The sequence below is a fragment of the Hyaena hyaena genome, unplaced genomic scaffold (assembly GCF_003009895.1).
Source record: "Hyaena hyaena isolate Hyena2069 unplaced genomic scaffold, ASM300989v1 scaffold_451, whole genome shotgun sequence".
NCBI lineage: Eukaryota > Metazoa > Chordata > Mammalia > Carnivora > Hyaenidae > Hyaena > Hyaena hyaena.
Genome location: NW_024081080.1, coordinates 937,938 through 954,285, shown reverse-complemented (window position 1 = coordinate 954,285; position 16,348 = coordinate 937,938). Strand labels below are relative to the sequence as shown.

At 51.8% G+C, this 16,348-nt stretch overlaps 1 protein-coding gene across 5 annotated transcripts in view; it reads left to right on the top strand.

Moving 5' to 3' along the window:
- Positions 1–14,167, top strand: part of DLG3 (discs large MAGUK scaffold protein 3) — a 57,095-nt gene extending 42,928 nt beyond the window's left edge. For 3 of the 5 annotated variants that reach the window (XM_039253330.1, XM_039253334.1, XM_039253335.1), the window contains 10 exons: positions 1,656–1,832; positions 2,060–2,135; positions 2,964–3,063; positions 6,659–6,700; positions 8,052–8,102; positions 8,720–8,821; positions 9,464–9,636; positions 10,051–10,160; positions 10,748–10,839; positions 11,930–14,167. In XM_039253330.1, coding sequence (XP_039109261.1) covers positions 1,656–1,832; positions 2,060–2,135; positions 2,964–3,063; positions 6,659–6,700; positions 8,052–8,102; positions 8,720–8,821; positions 9,464–9,636; positions 10,051–10,160; positions 10,748–10,839; positions 11,930–12,036 — 1,030 coding nt within the window. In that variant the 3' untranslated portion in view covers positions 12,037–14,167. Of the gene's footprint in view, positions 1–1,655; positions 1,833–2,059; positions 2,136–2,963; positions 3,064–4,920; positions 4,967–6,658; positions 6,701–8,051; positions 8,103–8,719; positions 8,822–9,463; positions 9,637–10,050; positions 10,161–10,747; positions 10,840–11,929 lie in introns of all 5 variants that reach the window. The other 2 variants (XM_039253331.1, XM_039253332.1) reach the window with 2 other exon arrangements.
- Positions 14,168–16,348: the final 2,181 nt, after the last annotated feature.

Here is a 16,348-nt window from a genome sequence, read left to right as displayed (position 1 = left end):
TTTTTTAATTTATTTCTAGGAGAGAGAGAGAGAGGGAGACAGCGTGAGCAGGGGAGGGTCAGAGAGAGAGGGAGTCACAGACTGAAACAGGCTCCAGGCTCTGAGCTGGCAGTCAGCACAGAGCCCGACACGGGGCTCGAACCCACGAACCGCGAGATCACGACCTAAGCGAAAGTCGGACGCTTAACCGACTAAGCCACCCAGGTGCCCCTGATTTTTTAAGAATTCTGTTTCACAGAGCTTAAAAAGTAGTTGGGCATTTCATTCTGCACAGTTGTACTACATTCTGTGTTTCATTTGCGCCTGCACATGAGGAAATAGTGTGTTTTACCTTGCAGCTTCCAGGTGAGCCACAGACTACCACACCGTAGGAAGAAGTCTAAATCTTGGAACTAATTCTGGGAAATCCCCAGGGCTGTGTGTACAAGTAGGGTGTTAAAAGAGAATATAAAAAAGAGTCAGAGCCTAGATTGCAAGTAGAAAAATACAAACTTCTCACTGAAGTCATCCATCCATAGTGACTCTACGAAGAGAGATCCAGTGGATGACAAAAGTAGACACTTCCACGCAGGTGAGTTTATTCCCTGAGCAGGGAGCTCGGGTGTGAAGCGCCAACTTCACCAGAACCAAAGTCAGCCGTAGATTCTGAAGGATTTGTGCTTGTAGTTTTGATTTAAATTTGCCTTCAACTCCACCCCACTCTGCGATTATCCCATTTCATGTGAGGGTGGATTAATGTGCCTAACGCTCTTTTGATGTGTCACTTACCTACTCTGAAACCGTCAGGTTTCAGGGCCACTGGATCAGGTAGTATTTAAGGCCTTCCAAAATTGGCCCCAGACCTTTGTTTCTGACCTCATTTCCTAGGACCCCCAGCTACAGCCAGGCTGGGCTCCTCCTTTTCCTCAAGCCTGGATGGTATAGCTCCCTTCCCACCCTTTCCCACCGTCCCCTTTATCACTTTACTGTGTATGTCCTGCCAGAGAAACTGGCCTCCATCCTAGGTTAGTTAGGTGTGTGATGTCAGTCACATTAGTCTTCCTCCCTGAGCTTCCACCTTCCGCTGTGTAAGAGTGAGAGTCTGAACTAGGAGGCTCCTTGGTAGGGTCCTTTTGAACTTTACCATTCTGTGGGTGAGTATCAGCCTTAGCTTTTTTCCTTAGTGGCCCCAGGACACAGGGCCCTTTTCTCCTCTGTGTCCCTGCAGCATTTACCATTTGCAGTTTGAGATGGTTGTTAACATGTTTATGTCCTGCCTTCAACTACTTTTTGAAGAGGTGTTTGTAAACTGGGAGAGCCTTTGGTGGAGCTAACTTGTTTCCCTAGGATGCGGGCGAGGGAGAGGATCACTCAGTGTGTTCTACTTTGGACTTCCACCTTGTGTCCGGAAGCCTCGAGACGATGGGCCACGCGAAGGATTGTCTTATTCCCCTTCTTGGGAGAGTGGGATGTTTCTTTGAGGAGAGGCACATAGCGACAACATCGAGATGGAAAGGAAGATGCAGTCTTCTGGAGAATTCCCTCTGGTCTTCTCTGAGGCTGCTGGGTCTGTGCTCACTCTTTGGGGCGGCCTTCCTCCACCATCCTTTCAAGACTGCCAGGTTCCTGGCATTTCGGGTTAGGATGATGACTTTATCTTTCGCTGTGCATTTCAGGGCCCTGTTCGATTACGATCGAACTCGGGACAGCTGCCTGCCAAGCCAGGGGCTCAGCTTCTCCTATGGTGACATTCTGCATGTCATCAATGCCTCTGATGATGAATGGTGGCAGGCGAGACTGGTGACCCCACATGGAGAAAGCGAGCAAATTGGTGTGATCCCCAGTAAGAAGAGGTGAGTTGTCATGATCAGGAAGCCTTCCCTGCCCTCTTCTTGGTGTTGATTTCTTTTTTTCCCCTATTCCACTGTAAGTTGCTTGAGAGCAGTGGATGGGCTCTATAATTCCTTTTCGGTAGAGAGTTGGTACTCGGGACGTGATTATGAGTCGGTGAGCCAAAAAGTGGCTTCTGACACCATGCACTGGCAGCAAGTAACAGGACTTCTTTCTGACTCCAATACAGGGTGGAAAAGAAAGAAAGAGCTCGATTGAAAACCGTGAAGTTCCATGCCAGGACGGGGATGATTGAGTCTAACAGGGTAAGTGGGGATTCCCAAGGAAGTGCAGCCAACATGTGAAGAAGAGGAAGAAGCTTGGAGTCTGTCCGGTGCATAAGAGAATGGGGGAGCACAACAGAATATCTCTCTTTCAGGGGGCTGGCTCTGTCCTATCAGAATACTGACTGACTGCTTTTCAGAAAGCAGTGCGAGGGCACGCGGACTCTGTGTCGAGAGTGTATTCCCTCCCCTGGGTTACTGGCTCTTGAAGATGTGTTGGAGTTGGACTGTCTGGAAAGCTTACTTGTTGGGGACACACTAAACCACTTGTAGGTACCTCCCCAGCCGCAGACCCTGTCGGAGCTGTGGGGGTCCTGAACAGAAGCTGGCCTTGTTGTCCAACGAGGAAGGTCAGCCTCAGAGCTCCGACCAACCCCTCAGACCAGTGAGGCATGAGGGCTCAGTCATCCCCCCCCCTTTTCTTCTGTGAGCTTCATAGGCCAAAGGACTTCCGGAGCAGTAGGAGGGAAGAGAGACACGGAGTAGAGAACTCTATGTGAATGTATCAGTGGCGCCTTAGGGCATGTGACCAGGAGGCTACAGTGACCTTTGTCCTTTAGAAAGTGCCAGTGAGTGCTGTAAGTCTGCATTAGGTAGAAACGTCTAACATCCCTACAACATTTTCCTGTAAACATAATTTTCCTCTTACATCAACTTTTCATTTAATCTCATAGACTCCATTTGTGAGAGATGGTCTTTTATTTAGCTCGCCATTGTCTCCATTTTAGTTTTTCTTGCATGCTTTAAAATCCATTGTTCTGTTTTTTTTTTTCTTCTGTCCTTCCCCTCCATCTTCATGTTCTTTCACAGTCGATCAAAACGAAACGTAAAAAGAGTTTCCGCCTCTCTCGAAAGTTTCCATTTTACAAGAGCAAAGAAAACATGGCCCAGGAGAGCAGCATACAGGAACGTAAGTAGCAGCAGGGTACAGAGAGCAGACTTCCCACAGCCTCGCCCTCTCTTCCTCGTTTGCACCTCCTCCTATGAGAAGACAGCAGGTGTGTGCGTGTGTGTGCACGTGTGCACGTCTGTCCATCCATCCATGTGTGCGTGTGTGGGGGGGCATACTTGCTCATTTGCTGAGTCAGCGTAGAAATTGGTGTGCACGGGGAGACACTGGGTCTCTCTCTTATCCAGCTGCTCACTCCGAAAGAATGTTGGAGGCTCTAAGCAAGAACTGCTTCCAAGGCTGCCCTAGCAGGAAGTCTCTAGCACCGGCATTGGGGGCACCAGGCTCAGCGCTGCTGTGGTGGTGATGAGCACTACTCAGCCATAGTGGCAGGTTTAGAAGAATGTTTTTCAAGAGAACCAGGTCTAGGGACCCAGGGTTGCTCTCCTGGCTTCTTCCTCTTGTGTTTTCTTTCCCTGAACTTCACTCCTTTATGTTAAGAGAAGAGCTCTCTCTTCCCTGGACATCTGGAGTGGGACCTGCTTCCTGAATTACATGTATGTGCATGTGCACCCAGGATGTCCACACGGCTCCAACAGACTCACTGTCATCCCAGAGTAATTACAGAGCCAGCCTTCAAAAGAAAACCCTTCCTGCTTGCAGGAATTGATATGGAAGGGGGATTACTCGACATTGTCTAAATAAAGATTTATTGCAAAACAATAAACAGTAGAAAAGGCCATAAACTGAGATCAATAAACTTTTAAGAACCAACGTAATCCTGAGAAATACTCATATTCTGCCTTATGCCTTGGAAATTAACTGCTCTGACCCTAACCTTAAACACCAGGTCGTGCTGGTGAAATATTTCTCAATGTGGCTCATGGTGAATTGTAAACCTCTCCCCTGCTGCCTCTCAAGGAGGGGCTCTGAGGTCCTGGGCTGTGGGGACTGGCAGGAGGTGGACTAGTTCCAGTAGGGAAGGTCCTTTGTCTAGGCCAGCCTGATTCATGATCATGGTCTACGTAGGTCATTGCCATCCGGACTGGTAGCTAGTAGACCCAAGGCTGTCCTCGTCCAAATGGAGGTTATGTCTCATAATCCTGGCCAGCTTAGTAAGAAGCACTAGGTGCAGTTGGTTCTGCTCGTGAGCAGTAGGAGACAGGCCAAAGTGAGATCAGTACAGTTCACTGGATCAGCCTCAGAACCTTCATGCCGGACCCGTCCTGGGGAGGGTTTGCTATTGGGTGGCCCAGCTGAGGGTTGGGGGTTGCCCATTGGGTGAGAGTTGAAACTGCTTAGCGCTTATTGTTCAGAAGCTGAGCTCAGCCTATGCAACTCAGGTCAGCTTTTAAGGCCATACCTCACACTGCATGAAGCTTTTCCTGAAGGGTTTGGACAGAGTGAGTATTGGGCAAAACGCTCCTTGGGATGATGGTAATTCTGCCTGCTCTTTTGTGCACCCTCGGAAGGAAATGGTGATTTCAGGGGCAGAGCAGAGACCTGGGTTCTATAACTACGAATTTAGTCCAAGCAGGTACTCTGAGCCTTGGAAAGCCACCAGGCTGGTCCTGTCGGGCTATAGACTATAGACCACTTCAGAAAGGTAGTCCGCTCCAACGCCCTCCGGCAGCAAGTTGGACAGCATAAAGTGCAGGTATCTTATCTGATGTTGGGGTGATCTTTCTGTAGCAGATTTCTTAACCTCACTGTAATTATAGGTCTTCATAGTATTTCATACTTCTGTCACTAATGCTCACCTGGCTCTGTATTCTTCCTTCCCCTTGTCTTTTTTCTCTATTGTCTCTTTTGTCCCCAATTCTTTCCCTCCCTCCCCCACCCTCCCTCCCTCTTTGTCCTTGCTGTCTGTGAAATCAGGACTTCCCTGGGTTAAGTGACGATTATTATGGAGCAAAGAACCTGAGTAAGTCAAACTCGCACACCACTGACTGTATTTCTGGCATGAGTGGAGGTTCTGGGCATGGGGGTATAGGGAACGTGGGTGAGGGTAAAGGGTAAGGGGAGGACCGTGTTGTGAGAACTTATGCCACAGCAGGCGGAGGAACAAGTGGCTATGAGTGTCACACTTTTGCTCTGGATCCCTGGTACCCTAATAAAAGCCTGTCATTCATGTCTGTGTTTTCCTTTTGTACCTTGAAGGGGTGGGGAGCCATTTTGGCGCCCCACCTTAGAAATGAGGTGGGCAAGAAGTACTTCTCCAGGGGTGACCACTCAGCTCATCTCTAGCCTATTGTTGAGGTGAGGGGTACCTGCTGGTTGGATTCTTCTGCTAGTGACCCAACACTCAGGAATTGGGCTTAAGAATGAGCTGTTGCAGTCTCTCTACAGGCGAGAGTACTGTGGAGCCCTTTACCCAACATGCATCTGGGACATCCCGGTAGGTCCAGGGGCCTTGGCAAACAGCTGTGGGCTGGCTTTCCACGGAGCGTCTCTAAGGGGCTGAGCTGGGGGGCAGGCCTCAGCATTTGTGGACCATGTATGTCTAGTGCCTTGGCTTGGGAAAACTCTGACCTCTCCCGAGTGGAAAATGAAGGGACCTAGATGACAGGAAAGAGGAGCACATACACACAGCTATGCCGGGCAGGTTCCATCCAGGTATACTCTCCTTCAATAAGTAATAAAGGCACGAAGGCAAAGGAGCTTCCTTAGGGGATTGCTCAGGAACTAGCCTTGGGGGGAGGAGGTGCCACAGCCAGTCCTTCCTACGGGGGCCACAGCATACCACAGTCTGGAACAGTGTCATCTTGGCTGAAACGAGCAGTGTCTCTGTCCATAGTTTGTTGTGTCTGTGTTCCATCTTCATTTGCCTGTCGTCTTGGGAACAGTGGGCTTTGTTTGGGCCATACTGTGCCTTGTGCCTCCTTTGAGCATGGCTGCTCTGCCCTCACTCAGATGGGGGCAAGTCCCAGTGGTCCGACACAGGAGGGTTGCCGTGGCCTCCATGTGTTCTTTGTTTGTTGTCTCCGTGTTTTGACATGTCTGTCTTCCTGTGGCTGGAGGAACATCCTCCCTCACCACTGAGGCTAGAGCTAGGAGGAGGAGGAGGCTAGACAGCGGTGGCAGGAGGGCCGCTGGTGCCACTGAATGGTCAGAGCATCATTCCGTGGTGACAGCTCAACTTAGCCAGTGCTTAGCCTCTTAGCTCTGGAGCACCGCACAATTCTGGACACTGCAGGGGCTCTGCCTGGGGAGGAAAGTCAAGAGCAACCCGGTCCCTGGACTTCTCTTGGCTGCTGTCCCTGCCTTGCCTTTCCTATTGTTGGCCTTGGGAGATGCATTTTGAGATAGGATTTGGAAACCACCCAAGTCAGTTCATTTGATTCAAATGAAGAGGGTGCTGCCAAAGAACGGAAGGCTTGTAGTGTCCAGGGAGGGACTTGGCAGACCGAGAGGGCTCTGGGGACAAGTGCAAGGTGGTCAGGGGCTCCTTATCGGAGCTGTGCCTCCCAGTTGGTAGCCCGGATGTGGCAGGCCTCCCGTGGCCTGACTTGGTTGGCAGCTCAGTGTCTTGCTCCTGGAGCATTTGAGTTTTGTGCCGCGTGTGACCTCTCAGTGGTGTGTTCTGAATCGGAGTCTCTTTCTTGTTGGCTTGCAGAGGGAGTGACATCCAACACCAGTGACAGCGAAAGCAGTTCCAGTAAGTGTGTGTCACTCTCCCTCATGTCGTGTAGCTCCACCACGTGTCCCGGCCATCATCCTCATTCCGACATTGCATGGCTGCAGTTTCCGTTCAGAGGCTAGTGCTTCTTTTAGCCATGTACACTTTGAGATCCTGGAAATGCTGTGGCCATTTTGTCCTTATGGGGTGGGGTTCAGGCCATGAATTAAAGGAGAGTATAAGCCCTGCACTTCTGGCCAGGACCTGAGTGAAAGCTGTCCCTGGGACCCTGGGAAGGGTGAGCTGCCAGTCAGTCAGTCCCCACCACAGGCTTCACGGGCTGGAAATGCTGTCAGTTTTTACAGATTGGCTTGGAGACCAAAAGACAAATGGCCCCCATGGGATATTGTCATGAATTGCCTTTCAAGATCTCCAGGATCTCCCGGGTTAAGGTTCCTTATCTTTGTCTTTTTTTCCTGCCTTAAATGATCCGGGAACTGCCCAGTTTTCCTTTAACGATCCCCTGACCAAGCCAGAGAAGCCACAGTTGGAACCCCACAACCTCTGGGAGCACTGGCCTCTCGGGAGCTGTGGCGAGAGGGCCTTGTACAGCCTACCCATGAGTCTTAGGCTCAGAGGAAGCCTGTGAGCAAGCACCCTGGGGCCTGATGCAGATAGTGCTGCCTTCCCCAGCACTGCCACCAGCCATCTGGGGACCTCCGGGCACTCAGCGCCAAGTGGCTTAGTGACTATTTCAGGAAAAGCTTGTCACTGCTAGGGTATATGGAGCTCTACCGTGAGGAGAGAGCAGGGCTCAGCATTGCTCTTAAAGGGTGCTGGGGACCTTAGCCCAGCCTTGAGCCCCTTGTCTGGATGTTTGTCCCAGTGCAAGGAGTTGGGGAGAGGTAGACTGTTAAAAGGGCAAAGTTAGGCTGCAGTTTTGGGGGCCTGCACGAGTGCCCTGACTCCCCTGCCTGCAGATTATGGGACATGGGCAGTGTTTCTTGACCCGCTGAAGCTTCCCCGTGATCCTTACCAGAGCAAGAGGGTAACTGGAGCACAGTTGACTGTGACCTCTAAGGACAGTTCCTGAGAAATTGGGGTGGCTTTGGGTGGAGGCTTCCTGGCTGCCAGGTCGTGTCCCTTTGGTCAGCTATATTTTGCTGAACAAGAGGACTCCTGACTCCTGTCCCAGGGGTGGCAAAGGGCTTCCCATCCTTTCTTGTCAGTGGGAAGCAGACAGGCCCACAGGGCAGGTGTTAGCAAGTACCGCCTGACCAGGCTGTTTTCTGGCAGGGGCGGAGGGGGGTGAGGGGAATGTTGTAGGGGGACCAGGACACAGGGAGGCAGATTAAAAAGTGTTAACACACATCTCCTGGTTTTGTTGCAGAAGGACAAGAGGATGCGATTTTGTCATACGAGCCGGTGACGCGGCAAGAAAGTAAGCCCCCTTCTGAGAGCCTTGCCTTCAAGTTAGTGTCCTGGTCGTGGGCCAGCACAGCAGTTGGCTGTGTGAGCAGAGGAGAGAGCACGGGTGGAGAGTGTCGGCACGGCTCCTTGCACATCCAGCCCCTGGGCGCCTCCTTCTTTTCGACATCTTTCTAGCATTAATAGAGAAGTGGGAAAGGGAACCCAGTGTGCATCCCTCATCGTACCTTTGTTGCTGCTGGAGGTGCCTTCCAGAAGATAGGGCAGGTTTGCAAAGATGGCAAAAGTCAATTTCAGTGGGTGTGACCGTTACCAAAAGAAAGGTCCTGGTTCCTCCCTTTAGTGGCTCCTCTGAGAAAACCTTGCCTAGCCACTGGTGCCCCTGCAGAGATTTCTCCTGAATCTGCTGGAAGGGGAGATGCTTCTGAGTGCAGACTTGCCTTGGCCTTAGATATTTTCAAATTAAAGGCTCTTTGATGTCTTTGTACTTAAAAGCCAGAGAATGGCCACGGACACTCTGCTTTGTCTGAGTGGCAGCTCCAGAGCCTCGGTGTTCTAGGCAGACTTGGAGGTGGAACAGGCCGTCTGGTGGGAGGCCTCGCTCACTGCCTCCATGCTCTGTCTCTCCAGTTCACTATGCAAGGCCTGTGATCATCCTGGGCCCAATGAAGGACAGAGTGAACGATGACCTGATCTCGGAGTTCCCGCATAAATTTGGATCCTGTGTGCCACGTAAGAGCCCAGGAGGGTTTTGGGAGTGAGGCGTCAGTGCCCTGGGAGCTATTACTCTGATGTTTTAAGGAAAGGGTCAGGGGGGCTAGGGTTCTCTGGGAACAGGGTGTATCTAACACTCTGGAAGAGATCAGGCAGCAATAGATTCCCACAAAGCTTATGGGGTTGGGAGGCCTAAGACATCAGACTGGCCTGTTTTCTCCCTTGGAGAGAAGTTTGCACGGCGATGGTCAGGAAGGATTGGACTAATGGTCGCGGTGGGGAGCAGCCCAAGGGGTGTTAGCGTGGCCTGGCAGACAGCTTGTTAGGTTCACTGGCTCCCATACCGCATTTGGCATCCTCTGCCAGCTTTTGGCCCAGCAAACCCCGCCTTTCTGGTCCCTTTTAAGCTAAAGTGAATAGCTCCCTGTGTGTGAGACCTGGTAGTTACAAGAGAAGTAGGGAAGACAAACTTCTCTTCATCTGCTTCCCCCGCCACTCCTCCACTCATCTGGAAAATATTGGAGTGGCCCTGGGACCCAGGTGAGAGAGGAACAGGCCATCCCTTTGGGCCTGGGGCAGGTCATTGTCCTCAGCCACACAGCATTTCTTCTCTTCCTTAACCGACTGAGCCACCCAGGCGCCCCTCTTCTCTTCCTTAAGATACTACTCGGCCTCGGCGTGATAATGAGGTGGACGGACAAGACTACCACTTTGTGGTCTCCCGAGAACAGATGGAGAAGGATATCCAGGACAACAAGTTCATCGAAGCAGGCCAATTCAATGATAATCTCTATGGGACCAGCATCCAGTCTGTGCGGGCAGTTGCAGAGAGGGTAAGAAGAGAGGAGATGGCCCTGCTAAATATAACCCTCAAAGGCAAAACCGAAAAGTTCCTGCTGACTCTCGGTTAGGATCCTCCTCCTCCTCCTCCTAGCACAGGACCTACCAAAGCCGTGTCGGCTCCGCATGTTCCCAGCCCCTGGAAGGAGGCGTCTGTCTGTCTCCTTCATGCAGCTCACCCCAGCGTGTCCCCACACGAATAGGGACCCTTCTGCAGATACGGCCTTTTCCGTGTGGCAGGAGCAAAATGTGGAACCTGGATGCCTCAGGGGTAGAAGCTTCTAGCCCTCTCTGAGGGGCCCTGGGTTCCCCCTACCCAGGCAGACATTTGGGTTGCCACCCGGTAACTGCTTAGGGCTGGGTAGACAGGGACTGGGTGGGCTGAGAACAAGTCTTTGCCTTTCCAGGGCAAGCACTGCATCTTAGATGTTTCCGGCAATGCTATCAAGAGGCTGCAGCAAGCACAACTTTATCCCATTGCCATTTTCATCAAGCCCAAGTCCATCGAAGCACTTATGTAAGTATTTGCTGAGACTCAGACGCCCCCAGCTAGGAGAGGGCCCTGGAAAGGAACAACAAAATGAACTGCTTTGTTGGGCAGCGGTGAGCCCCAGTGGAAGGACCAAGGAAAGTCTGCACCCCATCTCTGGTCACTGAGGGCTCCTTCTGATCTGAGTGCCGGTGCGTGTGTTCCTGGTTGTACATGCATGCATGCATGCATTCATTCATTATTTAAAGTTTATTTATTTTTGAGAGCGAAGAGAGAGAACACGGGCAAGGGAGGGACGGAGAGAGCGAGGGAGAGAGAATCCCGACGAGGCTCCATGTCAACAGTGCAGGGCCCAACACGGGGCTTGATCCCACAACCCGGGAGATCATGACCTGAGCTGAAATCCAGAGCCGGACACTCAGTCGACTCAGCCACCCAGGCCCCCCGTCCTGGTTGTGCTTTTAAACTTGGAAGGTTAGAGGAAGATGTTGAGCTATGGGCCGCTGCTGCTCTCAGAGGGCAGCTGAGCAGCTTTTCAAGGAGCCTGGAGTGACCCTTATGTCAGTCAAAACGTAGAATACAGTTTGGTACCATTTTTATTCTGTCTGTGGCAGGGAAATGAACCGACGGCAGACATATGAACAAGCAAATAAGATCTTCGACAAAGCCATGAAACTGGAGCAGGAGTTTGGAGAATACTTCACAGGTGAGAATACCTGCTGCCCAGCTTGGGTAACACGGGATGAACCAGACCACATTCTGGAAGTGTCTCCAAGAGGCTTAGAGACCCTGCACAGACTTTCGGGATGCTGTCGTGGTCACACCTTTTGAAAGTACTCAAGTGCCTACCATCTAGCTGGAGGATAACCATTTGGCAGGATCCATCACCACCACGCTCTGCTGCCTTAGATCATTTGGTTCATCTTGTCCTCACGTCCCTGCCACCTCTAAGGCTCCCCGTGTCATTTTGCTTCCCTTCCAACTCGTTCCCCCCGCCCCCGATCCAGTACTCGGTTTTGCACGTTGTAGGTGCGGCGTATATGTTTGTCGATGATGCTCCTTCCTCCATGTGGTATTCCAACTGTCAGTGTGTGTGTGCACGCGCGTGTGTTTATATGCTCAACTGTCCCAGAAGGTCAGTTCCTAAAAGGTTGTGACAGTTTCTGTGTCCCATGTTGCTTACCTTTAAAAGGACAGTGCCCTGTATGTGCACGTTGGTGCTAAGTAAACCCCAGCTGGTGGTGCCACCAGGTTATGTAGGGAAAGCATTCATGGCCATACTCTCAGAGCCGGGCTTTTAGAGCTCCCTTTACCGTTACGCCCATGTCCTTCCTTATGTGCCGGGCCGGCCTCTGACATGGAGCAGATGTGACGGCCCCAGGAGCGCTGCCTCTTGCTGGAAAGTGTTTCTTTCTTCGGATAACTGGGAGCTGCCCAGTCTTCCGCGAAGGCTGTTTAGAATGACCTGCTGCTGACCTCATGGCAGCCAAGAGCAACACAAGCCGCGAGGTCTGGCATCTAATGGGCGGGCGCTCAGTAAACCTTTTTTGAGCAACACGTGTTCCTCTTCGTTGCTGCTTAGTCTCACTGTCTCAACAAGTTGACATTAAGCCCTGGGCTTGGAGCACCTGCCAGTTTCCCTCGCTGCCCTGGGCCCACAGGCTGGTGAGACCGGCGCCTGCGTCCGTGCGGGGGTCTCTGCCGGGCTGAGCTGTAGGGTGGCCGGGGCAGGCCAGACTGCCGGGTTGGGAGTGCTGTGGAGCATGTTAATCATTCTTTTCTCCTCTTCACTTTAGCCATTGTACAGGGTGACTCACTGGAAGAGATTTATAACAAAATCAAACAGATCATTGAGGACCAGTCTGGGCACTACATTTGGGTCCCATCCCCTGAAAAACTCTGAAGACTCCCTACCAAGCACTCTCTTGTGAACAGAAGACATCAAGTCCCTCTTCCCTCCTCCCTCTTCAGTCCTGTCCCCACCAGGAGAACAAATGACTACTGTTCTTGTCCCCTTTTTTAGATAATGTCCCTCGAAATTGAGTTTTCTAGTCCTGTTCTGTTTTTTTTAAACTTCTCGTTTGGTTTTAGTTTACTTTTTGGGATGATGCCATCTCACTTCATCATGTGACTGTGCCCATTCCTGCATGGACCTTTCCCAAGCGCTAGCACAGGTGCAGATCCATCAGAGTCATTGTTTTCATAAGAACCAAGCAGAAGCGAAGAGAAGAGAAGAGGACCTGCTGGAAAGATAGGCTCTGGACAGCTGCACGGCTTGTGAGGCGAGCTCAGTGCGCCGCGTGCCGAGATGCCCCGGGCGCTTCTGCCTGTCGTGCTGCTGTCACGCAGCGCTGAATGGTGCAACGTATGGCGACCGAAAGTATCTTATTTATATATAGATATATATATGTAATTTATATAAAATATATAGAAATTATTATATATATATATATTATACACTCTCATATAATATATATATATTCACTCACATTTGGACTAGAAAATCTATGGAGACTTCATCAATGGTACTGTGTTATTAGAGAAATGCTTTAATTTTCATATTCCAATCAGATGGCATCTTCTATCCCAGCTGGTTGGGGAGGGATCGGAAGCGGTAGTAAGTGCTGTACCAAGGGCACTCGCGTGTGGTCATTCTCTTGAAAGCTGAGGTTTGCTCTAGGACGGGTCGGTGAGCAGGGCTTGTGCCTGGGGGTGAGAGGGTTGGAGACTCGACCCTAAAGGAGCTGCTGCCCTCGAGGTGCAGTCAGTCCTGTGCGTGGACAGAGAGAATGGCTAACAATGCTCCATATTAAATTGCCTATTGTTTTCTGCCACCTGATGTGTCTGCATGAGAGGTTTCCTTTTTGTTCATTTTTAAGCTGCTGTTAAACCAAAACCATGTTGTGCTTCCGTGTCAGCCTTTTCATTATTCCAAATTATACTTTTACTATTTAAGTGAATGCGTAGAATCCAATTTGACTGTGTTTTAAAGGCTCATGCTGCTGCGGAGGAGCCGGGCCTTGTGATAGAGAGATAGGTGACCCAGGCTCGGCTGTCCAGTCAGCAGAGGAAAAGCGGGGGCTGGGGCTCCGTGTTGCGACCTGTCCCTTTACTCCTGTGCCCGAGGTGCACTGGACTCCGCCAAGGCCCCTTCGGGGGAACCCACCCCCCCCCCCCGAACAGGGATGGGGCGTCACTTGCCTTCCAGTTCTGTACTGGGATGATGGGACAGCACTGGGCTTGGCCAGCCACGTAATGAGGAGTTTGCTGTGGGGGTTTTTTTGCAGCTGCTTCATACGCCCTACCCTAGCACCCTCACCAACAGCTGGTAGCTTATTGTTTCCTCAAGAAAGTAGACTTTAAGGCTGTCTGACCCATAGAGCCGAGATTCACTCGCTGGTGAGAGGCAGAACCTTGTTGGTTTTTCCCAGAGTCAGAAGGCAGTGACTATGGTCAAGGGAGTTTTTCCCTTACCACGAGCGCAGGTGGCAGGTGCGGCTCAGGCCCCGCCCCTCTGTGCCCTTTGGAAGCCACCATGCCTCTCTCAACCCCACAATGGAGGCATCGCACAGGGGAGGAGAGCGTGGACACGCTTGGCCCCAAGGGCGAGTCCCTGGTTTCGTAGCCTGCTGGGTTGTGACCGGTGCAGACGACGCCACATTGCAGACGATTTGAGTGCCACCAGCCAAACGTAGGAAATCTGTTAACAGTCCTTCTTCCAACATAATGAGGCCACCTGTAAAGTGTGGGGCCCAGACAGAGGGTGAAGAAAGGGCAGCAGCTTTACCTGGGCAGTACACTGGACCAAAGGCAAAGAGGGATAAAGCGATGGCTGATGGTGACCCTGGTGAGGAGGGGGGTGAGCAGGGTGTGTTGATTTCTCCAGTGTTAAGTGATGTACTCTGAGTGACACTCAACCTTCTGCCCCTCCCAGGGAAGAACATCAAGGTTCAAAGTAAGCATGACACTAGTTGGTTTACCAGTGTTCCTTCCAAGGAGACATATATTTTTTAATAAACGATAGTTGCAATGAACTGTGGCTCAGAGACCTTCTTGAAGGAGTGGAGGAGAAGGGAGGGTGGGGGCACAGCAGTGGGGAGAAGGCTCCAACCTTTGGGGTCCTCAGTGACTGTCAGCTGACTGAGTCGGGTATTCCTCTGGATGGATTGAGACCACCGCGGTTGCACCAGGTCCTCTGTGAAAGCTCTACGCTTGGCCTTCCTCCGCAGCCCCCAAACGTTGCCTCAGATAGCACCAGCCAGTGGGGGGTATGTCCGCATTGGTGGCAAGACGTTGACGTTTCCCCAAAAGGTACAAAAGATGTGAGGCGCCTGCTGCAGCAAAGACGTTCCGTAGAGGAAGCAGGGGCCAAGCTAGCAGCAGGGAGCGGAGTCATAAATATGGCAAGAAAAAGCTGGCCTGCCAGCTCCCGATGTTTCCAGAAAGCACTGAAGGTTCAGGGGAGGCCCCGGTTGGCAGAGCAGGTGGCCGTCCCCCTGCCACCTCCTGAAGACAGCAGGAGCACTGAGAGCAGGAACGCGCAACAGTGGCTGATGGCGCTGTAGCTTCTGTGGAACAGCCTGAGGAGGCACCGCTGTGATTACGGGCAAGAGCAATGACCCACCGGAAGAGCAGCCCTGCCGTGGGGCTTTCCAGTTTGCAGGGTGCTTCCTTTGACACGCCTCTCGCATTTGCTAGAAGGCAGCCCGACAAAATGGAGTCCCCAAAGTGCTCCGTGAGGACTTCAGGGAGCCCAGCTCCCAAGTGCAAAGGGAACCAAAAGCTGGCCTGGTCACCCCACCGTGTGACGCTCAGTCTGTCTCAACGGTGGCTGTTCCTCCTAGGGGAGGCTCATCTGAGGAAAGTTCAGCCCCAGCGGGAAGATCCCGAGCAGCTCAGAAACCCCCAAGGCAGATAGACCCTTCCCGGCCCTAAGCTCTGCCGTGACCAGACGGCTAGAGCCCGGTCTCCACGCGGAGTCCGTGCCGGGATGTCTCCCCAGTTCTGCTGCTGACAGCCCGGCTAGTCACGCCTCGCTTTCCTCATCTCTAACCTTACGTGGAAACATTCACAGGATCGTACTCATGACTACAGAAAACATTTGTTCAGAGACACGTGACCAACTTTGTCTTAAGGCAAAAGTGCTGCTAGAGATTAGCTAGTGAAGTAAGCCACATCTTTATCCAAACTGTGTGTAGAAGTCGTGCTCAAGGACGAAACTGATACAGACGCAGAGGAAAGTGGTAGTTGAGCAGCAGGACTGGAGAGAGCCTGGAGGTTCGAGGGTCAAGCCAAAAAGGATGGGACTGTAGGGAGCCTGGGCTCGAGCAGAAAGGGCAGTGCTAAAGGGATTGGAGTCTTTTCCAAGGGACAAGGCTTGTCCGGTGCCAACCCCTGGAAGCCCAGTCAGAGAACCTTGTAGGAATGAGATGAACACGTGTTCAGAGAGCCGATAGCTCTTCCGAGGCAATCCAGTCCAACAAATGAGTGCTGAAGTTGGGAGTAGCACACCACGTCATCCGGGCCCTGCCTGGCAGGATTCATTCCGTCTCCGTATTTCCAAATTCTGTCCTTCGTGCCTGTTCCCACCTAGGATTTCATGGCCTTGGTTCCATGGACCCTTTTATCCATTCAGTCAGTGCCTTGGCACCTTTAGGACATTTTGTCACCACACAAATAACTTTTTTGTATGACTTTTGAGAGAGAGAGAGAGAGAGGGTACAAGCGAATGAGGGGCAGAGAGAGGGAGAAAAAAAGTGGGACTTGTGCTCACCCGACGTGGGGCTTGAACCCACGAACCGTGAGATCATGACCTGAGCCGCAGTCGGACACTTAACCGACTGAGCCACCCAGGCGCTCCAGTGCTTTGCCCATTTGAATTCACTTATTGGCAGCCCTATGAGGTAGGTGCTCATATTGTCTCATTTTCCAGATGAGGAAACAGGCACAGGGAGGTCACACAGCTAACAACCAGCAGGGCCGAGCCAAACACAGGCTGTCTGGCTGCAGTACTTGTGCTCTTAAGTGCCACACTGTGCTGCCTCTCACTTTGCCACACCTGGAACATCTTATTGCCCTTATCTCTTTCGGCCTTCCTGCCCGTGGCTCCTCTTTGCGAGCAGAGACTACGTCATCTGTAAACCCGCAGCATTTAGCACAATACCTATCACGAAGCAGGTGCTCAGTAAAAAAGCAGAGGTGCACTAGTCTCTGGC